The sequence below is a fragment of the Rutilus rutilus genome (assembly GCF_951802725.1).
Source record: "Rutilus rutilus genome assembly, chromosome: 22".
In the NCBI taxonomy this organism is placed as follows: Eukaryota; Metazoa; Chordata; class Actinopteri; order Cypriniformes; family Leuciscidae; genus Rutilus; species Rutilus rutilus.
In genome coordinates, this window is record NC_140227.1 from 29,387,430 (window position 1) to 29,405,587 (window position 18,158).

At 41.1% G+C, this 18,158-nt stretch overlaps 1 protein-coding gene across 1 annotated transcript; it reads left to right on the plus strand.

Moving 5' to 3' along the window:
• Window positions 1–12,666: 12,666 nt before the first annotated feature.
• Window positions 12,667–14,884, plus strand: LOC311282020 (uncharacterized protein). The gene is made up of 3 exons (XM_084395484.1): window positions 12,667–12,879; window positions 13,294–13,444; window positions 13,525–14,884. Exons 2-3 carry the CDS (start codon window positions 13,294–13,296, stop codon window positions 14,484–14,486), a joined length of 1,113 nt encoding a protein of 370 aa, XP_084251610.1. The 5' UTR covers window positions 12,667–12,879; the 3' UTR covers window positions 14,487–14,884.
• Window positions 14,885–18,158: the final 3,274 nt, after the last annotated feature.

Consider the following 18,158-nt stretch of genomic DNA (forward strand, 5'->3'; position numbering starts at 1 on the left):
CAGAAAAACACGAGCGGGACAAAGAACATTGTTAATTGTAAAAATTGTGGTGGAAATCATCCAGCAAAGCGTGATCAATGCAAAGCTATCGGACAACAATGTCATCGATGTAAAAAGTTTAATCATTTCAAGTCCCAGTGCAGATCTGCATCAAAAGAAAATTTCAAATCCGTCTATCAGATCACTGACGCAAACACAGACAGCAGTGAAGAATCATTTCATATCGATGGGCTGTGTCTTGGGGCCAGTGAAATTGATGCAGTTAATCACCACAGCGCGATTAACAAACAAGAAATTCACTGCAGCCTAACAGTAAATGGCAAGCCACTTGAGCTTAATATTGATACGGAAGCAAAGTGCAATGTCATCTCAATTGATACGTACAGAGCTGTGAATAAAGAAGAAAAAATAAATGAGAAGTCAAAAGCAACATTAGTGGCTTATGGAGGCACAGTGATCGAAACAAAGGGAACCGTGATGCTCCAGTGTCTGACCAGCAAACGGAAATCACACCTGTTGGAATTTCATGTGGTTGATAAAAATGTAAAATCATTACTGGGCCTGCCAGATTGTTTAAAAATGAACTTGATATCCCTCAAAGAAGAATTGATTTCAATAAAAATGTGAGCTTGCCACAAGAAATATTCACAGAATATGCTGAACTGTTTGAAGATGAGCTGGGCACCCTTCCCGTAACGTACCCGATGAAGATCAACGAGGATTTAAACGAAGCCCTTATGCGCCCCCAATGCAGACGGTAGAAGAGGTAGCAGCACAAATGTCCAATGCCAATATCTTCTCAGTGCTCGATGCTAAGAGTTCATTCTGGCAAATCAAGCTAGACCATGAATCTTCCATACGCACCACTTTTGCAACGCCTTTCGGCATATATCGTTTTTTGCGCATGCCTTTTGGCATAAATTCAGCATCAGAGGTGTTCCAACGAGCAATGGAGCAGATCTTTCCCATGTGCCATAATCGTAGATAACATCATCGTTGGAGGAAAAGGAGAGAAGGAACATGATGAGAACTTGAGAAAGGTTCTAAGCAGAGCACGACAAGTCAAACTGAATCTAAACCCACAAAAATGCAAGTTCAGGCTCAAAGAAGTCAGTTATGTGGGCCATCTCTTCACAGAACATGGATAAAAACCAGATCCAGCCAAGATACAGGCCATTACAGAGATGCCACCACCAGATGACAAAGGTTCCTTGCAGCGCTTCATGGGCATGGCTAACTATTTGGGTAAATTCATCCCAAATGTCAGTGAACTGTCAGCACCACTTCGACAGCTGTTGCACAGGGATATAGTTTGGTGCTGGTCACATCAACAGCAAGAATCATTTGAAATGCTAAAAAAATGCATCACATGCCAACCAGTGCTGAAGTACTTTGACGTAAGCAAGCCCGTTACCATCACATGCGATGCTTCTCAGTATGGATTGGGTGCAGCATGCCTTCAGAATAGTGAACCTATCAGTTATGCCTCACGCACTCTAACAGAAACAGAAAGGAGGTATGCTCAAATTGAAAAGGAGCTACTGGCAGTGTACTTCGCCTGTCAGAAGTTTTATGACTACATCTACGGAAAACCGGTCTTGGTGGAAACAGACCATCAACCCCTTGTCACAATTCTGAACAAACCCCTCCACACTACTCTAGCACGACTTCAGCGAATGATACTGAAGCTCCACAAGTTCAATCTGACTCTCACTTACAAAAGAGGAAAGCAGCTCTACCTGGCAGACACACTGTCACGTGCTCCCAGGACAGTAACAATGGAGGATCTCAAAGATGAGGATGAGTTCGAGGTGATGACTGTCCAACTGATTTCGGTCAACCGACTGCAAGAGCTCAGAGAGCACACGGAAAAAGATAGCTCTTTGCAAAGTCTGTATAACACCATCAAGCATGGCTGGATATGCAACGCTTTAAAACCTCATCAACAAAAAGAGCCGTTGCACCTCCATGAGATCCCAGAACTGGTCCATTGTTGCCGCTGACATATTTGACTGGAACAGCCAACAGTACCTAGTGCTGGTAGATTCCTACTCCAATTGGTTTGAAATAAACCCACTTCGAACCTTGTTGTCGCAAAACGTCATCAACAAACTGAAGAACAACTTTTCTGTGCACGGTATTCCCCAAAAGCTAATCACTGACAATGGCACCCAGTTTACGAGCCAGATCTTCAGAGACTTTGCAAACGTATGGGACTTCCGTCACGTCACTAGCAGTCCTGAGTATCCCCAGGCGAACGGTCTTGCAGAAAGAGCCATTCGTAGTGCAAAGCGCCTGCTCGAAACCACCAAGAGGGATGGGACAGACTTGTATCTGAATTTGTTAAACATCCGCAACATTCCTCGAGATGAGATACTGGGTTCACCGGCACAGAGATTGATGTCCAGGGTAACACGTACCAACATGCCCATCAGCAAGCAGATGCTTAAACCAAGATTAAAGGACACTGTGAAAGTCAAAGCTCAAATCTCCAAAAAGAGACAAATGCAAAAAGTGTACTTTGATAAAAGGAGCAAACCACTCTCTCCACTGCATGAATCCCAAGTGGTACGGATGCAAACAACAAAGGGACACGACAAGATTGGAGTTGTTTAGGAGCACTCTCACCGAGCCCAGATCTTATGTTGTGGAGTCAAACGGTAAAGAGTACAGGAGGAATCGCCGACATCTACTTCCTGTAAAAGAACCACTCCCACACAGCACAGAAGCTGACCTGGAGGACTTATTGTCACAACTCCCATCTGAGCCAGACAACAACAATGTGTCTAAAGGTGCACTGCATGCTGAAGAAAACATTTCAGCTGAGCCAACTGCTCAAACGTTACCATATCGTACTAGATATGGACGGATTTCCAAGCCTAATGGAAATTTGTCACACTTTAATGGGAAAATGAATTTATTTAATGAACAAATCAAACACAAACATGTAAGGCTTTTATTTGTACACATAACATTGAAACTATGGAGTGTGTTGTGGTTGCTTCATCTACAGTAAAGAGTGAGATAGTGAGCAACTCTATAAACGTACATGTGGTGGGAGATATCGATGGTAAATATAACTCTGAAAGTAGAGCACAGTTGAATGACTTGAATTGAAATCAAATATGGGACGACTCCTGTCCATGGACATTTTAGTCATATTGGTTAATTCTCCTTAATTATTGCCCTGTTTTGATCTGTTTTCTTGAAAAAAAAAAATATTTTTCATTTTATTTTATCATCGTTATTTTGTTTTAAGGAAATACAAATTGTGCTTATCAACCTTGAATGACATGTAATGAAATTATATCTCATTATTTTGGTAGTAATATTTTGGGCGTTTTTTTTCTTGTAGTGGGCTGGAAATCACCGTCCCACTCTGGCAACACTGTTTGAGTGTCCCTTGAATGAGGAGGAACTGGCAGAACTTAGCTCTCTTATACACCAGACTGATCCCAACACTCCACTCACAGACCTTTATGTAGTCTGCCGTGAGTATGTGGCTGGCAGATGCAACCACTAGTAATTTTAGTGGAATCCTTGGCTTTATTGTAATTCATTTTTTCATTTCAGTTTGGACTCGCATATTTTTTCACAAGTCTGTTAAGAGTATTACTATTACAGTTCTGAACAGTGATGACAATTCTGCTATAACACTCAGGGTTCGAAATGAGGGGGGGTCCCGGACCCTCCATAAGTCATTAGGGACCCCCCATAAGAATTTATAGGGAATGTGAAGGTACGTCACGCAGTGTTGAATTATGGGATGTGGGCGCCATGTTTGCAGGCACGATCTCTGTTTACCTTTTCGCCGCCCATTGCTAGGACATGTAATAGTGGGTGTGTTTGGCTAAAACGAGGTAAAATTGAAGAAGAACGGAAGAAATGGAGAAGTTGAAAGAATAAGAGAAGGGACCCTATCGGGAGAAACTAAATGCCACTGCCAAAAAACGTTATTTGGACGAACTGTCCGCGATAAACAACGTTGATCCATATGATTTAGCAACCCAAGACTGGATTACAGATCCAGACGCACTACCTCCGCTCACAAATCTGGACATCGTTAATATCATTAATTCATCTTTGTCACTAGGATATGTACTGAAAACATTTAAGCTGGCTATGATTAAACCGCTTGTTAAAAAAGCGCAACTTGATCCTACAGAATTAGTCAATTACAGGCCGATCTCTAATCTACCTTTTCTGTCAAAGATACTAGAAAAGGCAGTATCCTCACAACTATGTTCCTTTTTAGAAAGAAATGATATCTGTTTGGATTTCCAGTCAGGATTTAGACCGTTCCATAGTACTGAGACAGCTCTCATTAGAGTCACAAATGATTTGCTCCTATCATCCGATCGTGGTTGTATCTCGCTATTAGTGTTACTCGATCTTAGTGCTGCATTTGATACTATTGACCACAACATTCTTTTAAATAGACTCGAAAATGATGTTGGCATTAGTGGAATTGCATTAGCATGGTTTAAATCATACTTATCTGACCGTTATCAGTTTGTAGCAGTAAATGAAGAGATGTCTTATCGATCACAAGTTCAGTATGGCGTATTCACGATGATCGTGGCAATATGACCGCAGGTATCTCCCGATCTCTTGTATTTTCCGCTCAGTCTGGCCGTTGGACTGGGGGTGATATCTAGACGTTAGGCTGACTGAGACTCCCAGAAGGTTGAAGAATGCTTTCCATACCCTGGAGATGAATTGTGGCCCCCGGTCTGACACAACATCTTCGTATTCCGAAATGTCGAAATATCTGAGTGAATAGAGCTTCAGCAGTCTCGAAGGCTGTAGGTAGACCTGACAGAGGAATGAGCTTACAAGCTTTAGAAAAGCGATCAACGACGACCAGAACACACGTGTGAGAGTCAGAGGGAGGAAGGTCTGTGATGAAATCTACTCCCAGATGGGACCAAGGCCTGGTAGGTATGGGAAGAGGTACCAGTTTACCTTATGGGAGGCGTCGAGGGACTTTGACCATGGCACAGACTGAGCAGCTCTTCACGTACCGGGAGACATCCTGGGTCATATTGGGCCACCAGTATCGTTGTTGTACAAGCGAGAGGGTCTGTTGGCTGCCTGGGTGTCCAGAGCCCGGAGATGTATGGATTGAGTCCATGAGGGACAGACGCAGGCGAGTGGGAACGTAAGTCCGTCCCTCAGGACCTCCCGGCGGAGCAGGTTCAGTCCGGGTGGCATCGGTAATGTGATCGTCTATACTCCACTGGATCGGACTGACAATTATGGCTGGAGGGAGTATGGATTCCGGAGTGGAGGTGATAGTATCGGGTTGGTACAGACGAGACAGGGAGTCGGCTTTGATATTCTTGTCTCCAGGACAATAAGTTACTTTGAAATTGAATCTTGTGAAAATAGGTGACCAGCGGGCTTGACGAGGGTTGAGTCTTTTGGCATCTCGGAGGTATTCCAGGTTACGGTGATCGGTAGTGACATCAAAAGGGTGTTTAGCTCCCTCCAGCCAGTGTCTCCATTCCTCGAGAGCGAGTTTGATCGCTAGAAGTTCCCGGTTGCCGATGTCATAATTCTGCTCCGCCGGGGACATCTTCTTGGAGAAGAAGGCACATGGATGGAGTCGAGGAGGCTTCCCCTGCCGCAGTGATAGGACCGCTCCTACCCCGGTGCAGGATGCGTCCACCTCAACGAGGAATGGAAGATCAGGGTTGGGATGGACGAGGGTAGGAGCGGAGCCAAAAGAGAGTTTCAGTTTCTCAAACGCGTGGATGGCTTCGGTGGTCCAGGACAGAGACTTGGCCCCTTTCTTCAGAAGAGAGGTGATGGGTGCACTGATCTGACTGTAACCTTGAATGAATCTTCGGTAGAAGTTCGCGAAGCCCGAGAAACGTTGAAGTTCCTTTATGTTGGAGGGTAGTGGCCAGTTGGTGACGGCATCCACCTTCCTCTGGTCCATGGTGATCCCGTGAGGAGTGATCACATACCCCAGGAAGTGGATAGTTTTTCGATGAAACTCACATTTCTCCAGTTTCAGATACAGCTGGTGTTCACGCAGACGTTGAAGGACAGACTGGACATGATGGTGGTGCTCAGACAGGTTGGTAGAGTATATGAGAATATCACCTCTATAGATGATGACAAATTGGTGCAGGAAGTCTCTGAAGATCTCGTTCATGAACCCCTGAAATACTGCAGGAGCGTTGGACAACCCGAAGGGCATGACCCTATATTCGTAGTGGCCTGCAGGGGTGATGAACCCAGTCTTCCACTCATCTCCCTTTCTGATCCTTACCAAATTGTAGGCACTGCGGAGATCCAATTTTGTGAAGATCTGAGCACCACGGAGTTGCTCCAGGGCGGCTGGAACCAGAGGAAGGGGATACCGATATTTAACCGTGGAGTTATTGAGGGTCCGGTAGTCGATACAGGGGCGCAAGCCTCCGTCCTTCTTGCCTACAAAAAAGAAACTGGAAGCGGCAGGGGACGTAGATGGCTGGATGTAGTCTTGACAGAGAGCCTCCTCAATATACTCCTCCATGGCCTTCTGTTCCGGGATGGACAGTGGATATATCTTACCACGCGGTAGTACCGCCCCAGGCAGCAGGTCGATCGCGCAGTCCCATGGCCGATGTGGTGGAAGTTTGGTGGCCAGCTGTTTATTGAAAACATCCTGGAACGCCCGGTAGATGGCAGGGATTTCATGGTGTTTGTCAGTGGCTGGACTTTCGACGGAAGTCTACGCTAATAGACTTACCTGCTCGTCTACTTACCTGCCGTGACTGTTCCTCAGTGCTTAATAAACACTATTGCAAACTTTACCTGGTTGTGTTGTTCTGATTCCTGACAGAAGACTTGACCAACATGCGTTTATGAAATAAACTATTTGCAAGTAAAATTTCGAAAGTTTTTATTGATAGACATTTCATTTTGTCTCATTTAAAGTACAATACAAGATTAGCACCAGTTCAGCATATTATGTTGAAATACTGCTCTATCAAACTTAGTCAAATCAGTGTTAAAGAAGAATTGTCATCACTGTTCAGAACTGTAATAGTAATACTCTTAACAGACTTGTGAAAAAATATGCGAGTCCAAACTGAAATGAAAACTGTTACATTAAAGCCAAGGATTCCACTAAAATTACTAGTGGTCGCATCTGCCAGCCACATACTCACGGCAGACTACATAAAGGTCTGTGAGTGGAGTGTTGGGATCAGTCTGGTGTATAATGGCGCTTTTCCACTGCATGGTACGGTACGGCTCGGTTCGGTACAGCACGCTTTGGTGCTTTTCCACTGCATGGTATGGTACGGCTCGGTTCGGTACTGCTGACTTATGGCGCATTTCCACTGCATGGCTCGCTTTAAATGGTACCACCTCTGTTGAGGTTCCAAGCGTACTGTACCGATACTAAAATGTGACGTGAAAACACTGCAGATTACTGATTGGTCAGACAGAAATATCACTACCAGCGTCATTGTATTTACGACACGAGACACTAAACCCGCTAGATTTAAATAGCCAGTAGACAACAGCCAACGCTGTAGCACTTGTTTTAAAAGTACTTGTTTTACTTGTTTTAAAAGAGTATAAACTTCAAAAAAAGAAATGGCTAAATCGTGGTCAGTGGACGAGGTGCGTACTTTCCTCTCGTTGGTTGCCGAGGAGCGGATGGGGTAACACGGAATGAAAAATTCGCATTTAATATGATGATGTCTTTGCAGTAAAGACGGCAACTATAACGATCAGTCCCACCCACTTTGAAGCGGTACTAACTGCAGTGGAAAAGTAACCGAGCTAAAGCGAACCGAACCGTGCCGTACCAAGTCGAGTCGTACCACGCAGTGGAAAAGCGAAGCGAGCCGAACCGTTCCGCGCCGAGTCGAACTGTACCGAGCCGAACCGAGCCGTACCATGCAGTGGAAAAGCACCATAAGAGAGTCAAGTTCTGCCAGTTCCTCCTCATTCAAGGGACACTCAAACAGTAGCTGCGTTTACATGGACACAATCGGAATGAAATCAATCCGATTGATGAATCCGAACAAGGTGTTTACATGAATGATCAATAAAGTAATCGGGTTGATGCGCGCGTTTATATGTCACAAGTTTCAAATCGGATCTGATGTTTTGACATGCGCACACTGCACAAATATACAGAGTTTCCCACTTTTTCCGCGCATAAATATTCTCCTCTATTGGATCTTTATTTGTTTTAAACAGCAGATGTTATATTAATTCGTCTCTGGTCATAATTTAGAGCATATTAACTGCTTTGCCGTGCTGCTTATTGATCACGCAGTAAAAATACCCCTCCCCGCGGCCAAAACCAGACGTCTGTGGATGAGAATCCAAAACAAGCACTGGTGGGACGTTGTCCTGCTTCACTTCACAGACGCGCGAGTGAAATGAGAATTTTAGAATGAAGGGAAACTTATTAATATGACACTTTATTCAACAGGAAGAACAGCTCGCGTCATACGTCATTACGCTATTTAACGTCATCGCACATGCGCAGTCCTTTCAGTTTCGGTTTTCAATCCGATCAAGTGTTTACATGTTCTCTCGATCGGATTACAAAAGGGATAAACCACCCCTTTCAATCCGATCGAAATTTCATTCGGATCGAGCTCAATCGGATCAATTAAGGTGTTTACATGAAGGTTTTTTAGTCCGATTGAGCCGTCAATCCGATTATAAGTGTCCATGTAAACGCAGCTAGTGTTGCCAGATTGGGACGGTGATTTCCAGTCCAAAAGCTCACCAAAACCACCACTATAAGAAAAAAACATACAAAATTTTACGGCCAAAATAATGTGATATAATTTCATTATATGTCATTCAAGGTTGATAAGCACAATTTGTATTTCTTTAAAACAAAATAACGATGATAAAATAAAATAAAAAATAAAAAAAAATTCCAGGAAAACAGATCAAAACAGGGCAATAATTAAGGAGAATTAGCCAATATGACTAAAATGTCCAAGTGAACACTGTCAAAACGGCAATCAAGAAGTGAACCGATGACTTAAACCCTCGGAAGTACACATTGCAGAACATACCGCGAGAGAGAGAGCAAGCGCAAAATGCGGCACTGGCAACTCGAAACGGCACTTCCGGCCATAGATATCCATATAAAGGCTAGATGTCTTAAGGTGGAGTCACTTCCGGCATCACCGGCGGCCATCTTGCCACAGGGAAGCTGTGAATTAAAGTGAGTGATCAGCACTTATCTCTTATCCTCTTATCTCGCTGAAATCTTGACGGATTTACAAACGGTTTGGTTTCTTACAAACGTTATTAACGTGGCTATAATTCTTTCATATGGAAGTCCATTGTTATAATTATTCATATGTATGCAGTGTCATAACTACATCTCTGACGTTTATAACAAACCAAACCGTTTGAAAATCTGTAGAAAATTTAGCAAGTTATGGTTATTTAAAAGTACATGCACCATGTTATGAGTGAGCGAGCACCCTGTAGTAAGATGGCCGCCGTGTGCGGACGTCGACCTCCATAGGCCAGCAGCGCGCACGAGACATCTAGCCTTTATTATATGATATCCATGCTTCCGGCGGCATCTCCAGCGGCCTGGAGATTCTCTGGCAGCACATGCCGCTGGACATATATTTGGATCATATATTTTGCCTATTTTTTATTTTATAAACTGCATTTTAACAAAATAACATTATGTAGCTAGAATATAAACGGTTATTCAGTTAATACAGAAATGAGTTTCTGATGTGCTGAATCAATATGATTGATTCTTGAAGTGGTAATCTACGAATGATGTGTAACACATTTACAAGTGATGTATAGTTTAACCTTTAGAGCATAAAGCTTGAAACTGATTGGTACAAAAAACAAAACAATTTATTAAACAGTTATGAAACGCATATTCATGTTTTGTAAATGATTAGTTAATCATTTACTAATCAATTGTAAATTACTTATAACTGAATCTACAAAACATACAATACTTAACATATCACTTATTTATCATTTATGAACGCATAGTGATGTTTTGTAAATAATTAGTTAATCATTTACTAATCACTTGTAAATTAACTGAATCCACAAAACACACATAAAATGTTAGGATATCACTTGCCAATAAAAGTGGTTCCGCTTGTTATCTTCTGACAAACGGATCTGATAACTATGTAGCCTAGTTACAATTTCCAACAATCAGTGTTGATATTTACATACAAAGGGAACAGAGAAAAAACAATCATGTTATGATTTTAACATGATAAAAAAAAATTACAAAAAATCAGAGGTTGCATGTATTCTTATTATTCATAATAGGCCAACATGAAATGTATGTATGTGGCAGATTTAATACGCCAAGGAAAACTATTAATAGCATATTCATTATTAATTAAAATATGAAAAGACACATATTTATTAAAAACATGTTGTTCAGTAGTAGGCCTACAGTACTACTGAACAACATGTTTTTAATAAATATGTGTCTACTAGTACTAATATTGTATATATTTATAATATTATTAATAATAATAGTAATTGATTAGTTGAATCTGGCTCATTACTATGTTTGTAAAGACGATTTAATTTGAGGAATAACAAATACAATTAAAACTATTAAAGATTTATTTGTAACTATTACAATTATAACAATATATGGCTGTTGGAGATGCCGCAATTTCAGCTTTGTACAGCTTATTTGATTTAATATCAGAATTGTGCAGCACATCAGAAACTCATTTCTGTATTAACTGAACTCATTCTGTATTAACTGAATAACCGTTTATATTCATATTTAATAACATTTCAAATTAATATTTAATAAACAGCATTTTCTGAAACATGAAAGATATATTGACACTTCTTGCTGGATACACATAGCCATACTACTCAGAACAATTGCAGCTTTCTCTGATGTAATGGAGAATTACAAACTCAAAACTTTATTAACAACTTATTAGTAGCTATACTCTGTTAAGTGTTAACTGTTAAAATGCAGTTAATAAAATAAAAAATGGTGATTACGGGAGATGCCGCCGCACTGGCATCTGCCAGAGAAAGTCCTGGCCGCTGGAGATGCCGCCGGAAGTGCCGCTTCGAGATGCTGGCCGCTGGAGATATATTTTTTCCCAGGATGGTAGGGGAAGACTCATGAATATTCATTAGGGAAGTCATCCCTGATTGGTCTTAACCCCAGCAACGGGTAGGTTTAGGGGCGGGGTTAGGGGGTAGGTCATCAGACCCCCAGTGGCGGGTAGGTTTAGGGGTGGGGTTAGGGGTAGGTGATCAGACCAATCAGGGATGACTTCCCCAATTAAATATTCATGAGTCTTCCCCTACCATCCTGGGAAAAAAATATCGCTGCCCGCGGTTATGTAGATATAAATGACTCATTCTAAGGTAATAAAAACATAACGGTTCATTAAGTAAGGTCTTTATACACCACTGAAAACATAGTTATGGATCTTATATTGCATTTCTGTCAATAGATCCTCAGAAATATCACACATTGCACCTTTAACTTTTTTTTTTTTGCCAGAGTGCACATTCTGAACTAGAGCATAATTAAACTATGATACGGAGCAGTTGTCGAAGTGGGGCGGTACTCCGTACGGTACGCAGTACCGGCACTTCTACATTGCACTTTTTCTTGCATACCGCAACTTCTCGCATGTAGCCGGTACTCTACCACTGACAGAAAAAGCGTCAGTCACGCCCGTTTCACATATACTCCGTTTGCAGTGCCTATTTTTTTTCCGCACCCATGTTAACAGGTTAAAGCTTTCACAATGCACGCGGATGCAGCAATCGTTTCCGCTCCGAGTCTATTTCTGCTGTGCTGCACGCGCTGAATTAAAGTGACAGCGCATGGTTCTTGGTCAAAATGAACACAGATTGACATGAAAATATAATAAATCTCACCATAAATGTATTTAATAAAATAAAATGTAGTAAACTCACCATAAAATGTATTTTTGGACTTGCAGACTTGGAGGAGTTCCGTTTGTACACAAGCACACACACACACACACACACACACACACAGAGACTTGTTTAAATACATGTATGTTGTTAATAAATAACAATAAATTGTTCTTGTACCAGCAATATCTCCAAGTTTAGTTTTTCACTGTAGAAATCTCAAATGTCATGATTAGCCAATGCAAGAGAGTACCGGCACCTTTTTTCCCCCACTTCAAGCACTGATACGGAGAGAAAAAAGTGCCCACTTTTTCCCACTCTGTCCTATATGTTTGTGGCCTATGCTACATTTCCGCTGCTCTTCAGACTCTGCCTTCCTCTTCGCCCCTCCACTGTCCTCACCTTCCCTTTCTGAACTCTTTTTTATTTTTTTTTATTTTTTTTATCTAAACTGAATTGTCTTCTTCGGCAAAACTGTAGTGTGGTGTTGACGGGCGAAACCGTGTGGTGCCTAAAACACCCTTCAATGTTATTGCAGGAGCTCTTTAGTGTCCGCCACGCCGTCAGTGTTTCAAAGAAAACACAATGATGTGTGCTGTCAGTGTCACGAGATCTGCATCACACACACATCTGAACACTTGTGCTTGAGGAGGAAGCAGATGGACTGGTTTCTGTGAGATCTAGTCTAGCACTGACACTCCCACTGCACAGACACGTGCTTTTGAGTCCAGGTGAGAGCTTGACTGTTTAGACACGTCCCACCGGGGGGAGGGTGAAGAGAAATGCACACACACACACACACTGAAAAACTCTCAAAGAATGAGTGAGTGCTGCTGTGTTCAGTGTCTCCTAAGTGCCTTGGCTAATGTTCCTCCAGCTTTTTGGCTAGAGCTTCACTGGGATCTGTGGTTTCAGCGCTGCATCACGTGAAGAACCTCAGATCTCACAGGCTTTGCTGCATTACTTCATCTCTGCTTTCTGGTGAGTGAGGAATCAGCTCGGACTGGCCCTGGAATTATGGCATTATGACCAAATGCTCTTGATTTGATTACATTTTTTAGATATGCATGTTTTTTTTTTTATACTGTTATTTTCATGTATGTACGTATATGTGTGTGTGTATGAAAATAAAAGTATAAAACATGCCTCACACAAAGATAGTTGTACAAGTACACACACAGGTTATAGAAGACATTATAGAAGTTGAACAAAGTTAGACATTTCAAACATTTTTGTGGGGGAAATAAGATCAGATGCCATTATGAATCCTCCACAATAAGACCAGTTCCGTGTATTAAGAAAACCAATTTGATTTCATGTTGACTTTAATGTATCTTGGGCCTGCGTAATTTGACTTTCTTGTGCATCATCACCTGACTGGTCTGTTCTGTGCAGATGGAGGGTGTTCTGAATGCTGCGCTCCGTGTGTGTGTGTGTAAACTGATGAGCAGTGTGCTGTTGTGTCCGTCTGTAGTCACACACACCATCACTGCAGTCAGTCTTTGCTGCTGCTGCCTGCTGTTATTCACAGACCTCGCCGTCACCCGTAAGCAGAACCACACACACACACTTTCTCCTCGTTTTCCTTTAACTCATCGGTTTGACGCCTGTTTTCTGTCCCTCCAGTGTTTCTGCTCTACGTCCGGCTCATGGAGTTCTGGTTGATGCCGTTTAACGTGTCTTCAGATGTCGTCGCCCTTCGATTCCTGCTGTTTCTCTGCCAGGCCTATGGGGTCGTGCTGTTGCTGACGCCGCCTCTGATCGCGGTGGAGTTGCTGGTAAATCTGCTGCGTACTCAAGACAGGAGAACCACGGGACGCTGGGGGCCTAATTCAAGTGAATCTGATTGTCTTTCTAGGACTGTTGGCTGTTTTGGATGTCTCCTAGCATGGATTGTGAGTGGAATCTACTGCAGTCGTGACTGGACGCTGGAACGGTTCTCGGTGGAAGCCTGTTTGAGAAGAGGCGGATGCCTTGTTACGTGCATTCCCGACATGGATGAGTTATCCTGGGTTCTTCCTGCAATGGTGGCGCTGTTGAGTTTGACGGGGAGCTTGGGTCGGCTCAGGTCCCGAAGTCCGTCTGACTCGTATAGAAACACACAGATGGACGAGAAAAAGGACTATGGTGTCCTCAGGCAAATGCATATGTCACTTAATCTGGTTGACTCAGAAAAAACACCCAACAGCTGTGGCGTTCACAGGACCGGGTGTGTTTGCAGGGAGCAACTATGGTCCTGTCCTGGGAATGATGTCCTGTGTGCTCACCAAACCGGTTTGGCAGACAATTATAGCCAGAAACAAAAGCCATCAACGTTTACGCAGTCTAAAACCGATCTTCTGCCAGAGGTCACGTCATTGGCGGTCAAAACAGAGCGATGTGCTTTTAACAGGTTTCGAGGAAAACGCTGTTGGCTTCCCGAAAGGGAAAGTCCCTGCTTGAGGCGAGAAACGCTCACAGGGTTGGTATGCATGGCTCTGGTTTGCGTTTTTCCCACAGTCGTCAGCGGGAATATTCTCCTTATCTTTAACTTGGAGACCTTGGTGGTGAACACCTTCAAACTTTTATCTCATTCGGTCAATCTGTAAGTGACGGCGTGTAAAAGTGTGAACTCTGATAGATGAGGTTTGTGAAGCTGAAAACTGCGAAAGGAGATTGCCTGACCTGTCAATGTCCAAGCAAACGCATTTGATGGATCGCCTGTGCACGCGTACCACAGACAAATGCAAATAAAGGTTGCAGAAACAGATGTGTTTGGAGGAGCATTTTCTGTGCAAAATAAAGAAACGGTTCATTTTGAGAGCGCCAGCTGGTTTCATATGAGATAGTTGTGTTATTTTTAAACCCAAACCAGTTTACGGTTCCCTAAAAAAGGAATAGGGCCCCGAGGGGTGCTGTGCTTCACAGAACAATAGTGACATATGAGCAGTGGCATTTAGAGTTAACATAACAAAATCGAAATGTGCAATAAAATATTTATGGGTACAGATGTGCTTGAAGGCACTGGTGATTTGTCATGAGCACATTCATCAAACTCTGATGTTCCTCGCAACTTGGCGAACAGCTGCGAAATACGCTTTCATGACCGAACATGTAAAAAGCTGAAGGAGAAAACGAACCTTCTTTGGAGTTGCTTGCAGCTCTTGAAGTCTACATTTCAACACCAGAGGTCTCCCTTCGCTGCAGGAAATCTGCATTTGAAACCGTATGCTGAAACCCTAGAAGCTTTTGTAGCTCTAGTTGCAGATCTTTGGAAAGCACCACAGGGCAAACGCTACATAAACGTCTCAGACTTGCACAGACACATGCAGGTGAATCTCTGTAAACACAGGAGAGCAAACAACTCTGATCAGACCTTGAACATCAGAAAACTGGGTGACAAATGCATTAGAAACAGGGTTATTTTACTATCATTTATATACTGTTAGAAAATGTATTCATATTTTGAAGTATTTACAGATTTCGTTTGTTTTTAGTAAGGTGGTGTTTTTATTTTAGTTTTTTAAATATTCCTATTTTATTTATTTATTTGTAAATTTAGTACTTCAACTTAAACATATTGTATTCTAGTTAGTTGCCAGGGACACATTTTTTAATTTTCAATTTGTTTAAAATATTTCAAATCTAATATTTTCTTTTATATCAGCTTCAGGTAACAAAAGTTATTTCATTAGTTTTAGTTATTAATAAAAAACACTGGTTAGCAGTCGGGTTATTAGAGTTAAACTAAAACTATAAAAAACATTTTTGTTACTTAAAAAACATTGACTGAAATAATATATATTATATATATATATATACAGTGCTATGCATAAGTGAATACACCCATGCTAAAGTTGACTAAAAAGAGGAATAAAAAATCATATTTTGGAAATTGAACTTAATGCCTTAATTTAAAAAATTAGGAAAAATCCAACCTTTAAGGACACCAATTTTCTTTGTGAATGAATAATGTATCGTAAATAAATAAATGTTCTTCCTTAAAATACATGGTGCATAAGTGAGTACACCCCTGTGTTAAATTCCCATAGAGGCAGGCAGATTTTTATTTTTAAGTATTTTAAAAAAAAAATTTTTAGGATACTATGCATCCTGATAAAGTTCCCTTGGCCTTTGGAATTAAAATAGCCCCACATCATCACATAGCCTTCACCATACCTAGAGATTGGCATGGTTTTATTTCAGTTAGCCTAAAAGCTAGTTTGATTTGCATTGAGAGATGATCTTATGGAAAGTACCCCATGCCAATCTCTAGGTATGGTGAAGGCTATGTGATGATGTGGGGCTATTTTAATTCCAAAGGCCAAGGGAACTTTATCAGGATGCATAGTATCCTAAAAAAATAAATAAAAAAAAAAACTTAAAAATAAAAATCTGCCTGCCTCTATGGGAATTTAACATAGGGGTGTACTCACTTATGCACCATGTATTTTAAGGAAGAACATTTATTTATTTACGATACATTATTCATTCACAAAGAAAATTGGTGTCCTTAAAGGTTGGATTTTTCCTAATTTTTTAAATTAAGGCATTAAGTTCAATTTCCAAAATATGATTTTTTATTCCTCTTTTTAGTCAACTTTAGCATGGGTGTATTCACTTATGCATTGCACTGTATATGTATATATATATATATATATAAATAACTTAAATTGTATTATATGTACAATTTCTTATTTTAATGTTTATTTCAATTAACAAAAACATCTAAAACTATACTATAAAACTATATTTTTCCTTTAAATAAACATTAACTGAAATATAGTAAGTATATACACACTAAGCTAGTTGCTTAAGGCAGCATTATTACTTATTTTCCTTTAGTTTAACGATGTACTAAAATGACAAACTAAACCTGAAAATGAATAAAAACTCAAAACACAATTTAATTTTTTTTTTAAACGAAAATGGAAAATATATAAAATAAAGCCCCTTTTACGCCGTGATTTACAGTGAATTCTAAAAATAATTCAATATCTCAATATAATGGTTAGCAATAACAGTTGTGGCGTATAAAAATGTCAGCATATTGGATAGGATGAACAACTCATTATGAGTTTGCATCTGTCATGTGATCAAAAAAACTGATTGAATGGAAAGGACAGTGAGAAAGACCAACTTAGATAATCAGATACACAAGTGACTGCATCTCGAAACCCATTGAGTCGCCCATCTATACTGATCTTTTGAGTATTAAAGTTGTTTTTTAACACTTTATGACGCCCCATCATATCTACTGTAGGTGTGATATAAACCAGCATATGATGCCCAAGATGCTACCTAGATAGGTTGCACGCTAGGTTTTGAGACACAGCCACGAAGTGTAATGACTTCCCTGAAGCGGAAGCATTGCAGTGACATCCTCTCACGTATCAAGTGTGTGAGAAAGTGAACATTTCATTAAAACGATGGTGGGGTTTCTCTAAGACAGTGTGACAGCATTCTTTCAGACTTTTGTCTCATTTTAAAGCTTGTATCCCAACTGAAACCTCATCCCACCCACACCTACTGTAGTTATATTGGTATGACAGCATCTATTCTTGTAGAGATGCACTGAGTCTATAGGTTTGACAGGACACTTGTCCCGAGGGATACTTACACAATTACACTCTTTGCTTGGACTCCAGCAATGATGCGGGCGACTGTGTAATAGCAGCTATCGTGTAATAACACAGAAAGCTTGTGCATCGTGAGATCCATAAACAATGTCCCAAGTCTCACTGTGTCTTGTTGGACACAGGTTGATGCAATGATTTCATTAAAAATGCAAGGGAAATCAATTCTTCTCCTCGCACACAAGCCATTTTTCTGCAGTCTGGAGGACTAAGTGCCAAATTGCAATGCATTGTTTTCAGACGGCAAGAGCGACTCGTTGCGATGCATCATCATCAGCCGTTTGGAAAAGAGCCGTTTCAAACACTGGTGTATTGGACCAGGACCCGACTCTCTTGCCAGTGGTAAACGACATTCGATATTTGATCATTTTGTAAGGAGCTGTGGTTTTGTTCTTTCACAAGCCATTGAATCGCTCATCTATTTTATTTCAGCTGTACTTCAGTTAACACAAACCTTTTTTAAATAGTTGCAGTTCTCAATAACAACACTGGTTAGCAACAGAGTTATTATAGCTAAACTAAAACCATAAAACCATTTGGTTACATGCAGTTACATTTTACTTACTCAAATAAGTACTGAGTAATACTAATTAATATACATGTACTTATGTTTGGGGTTACACTTTATTTTAAAGGGATACTCCA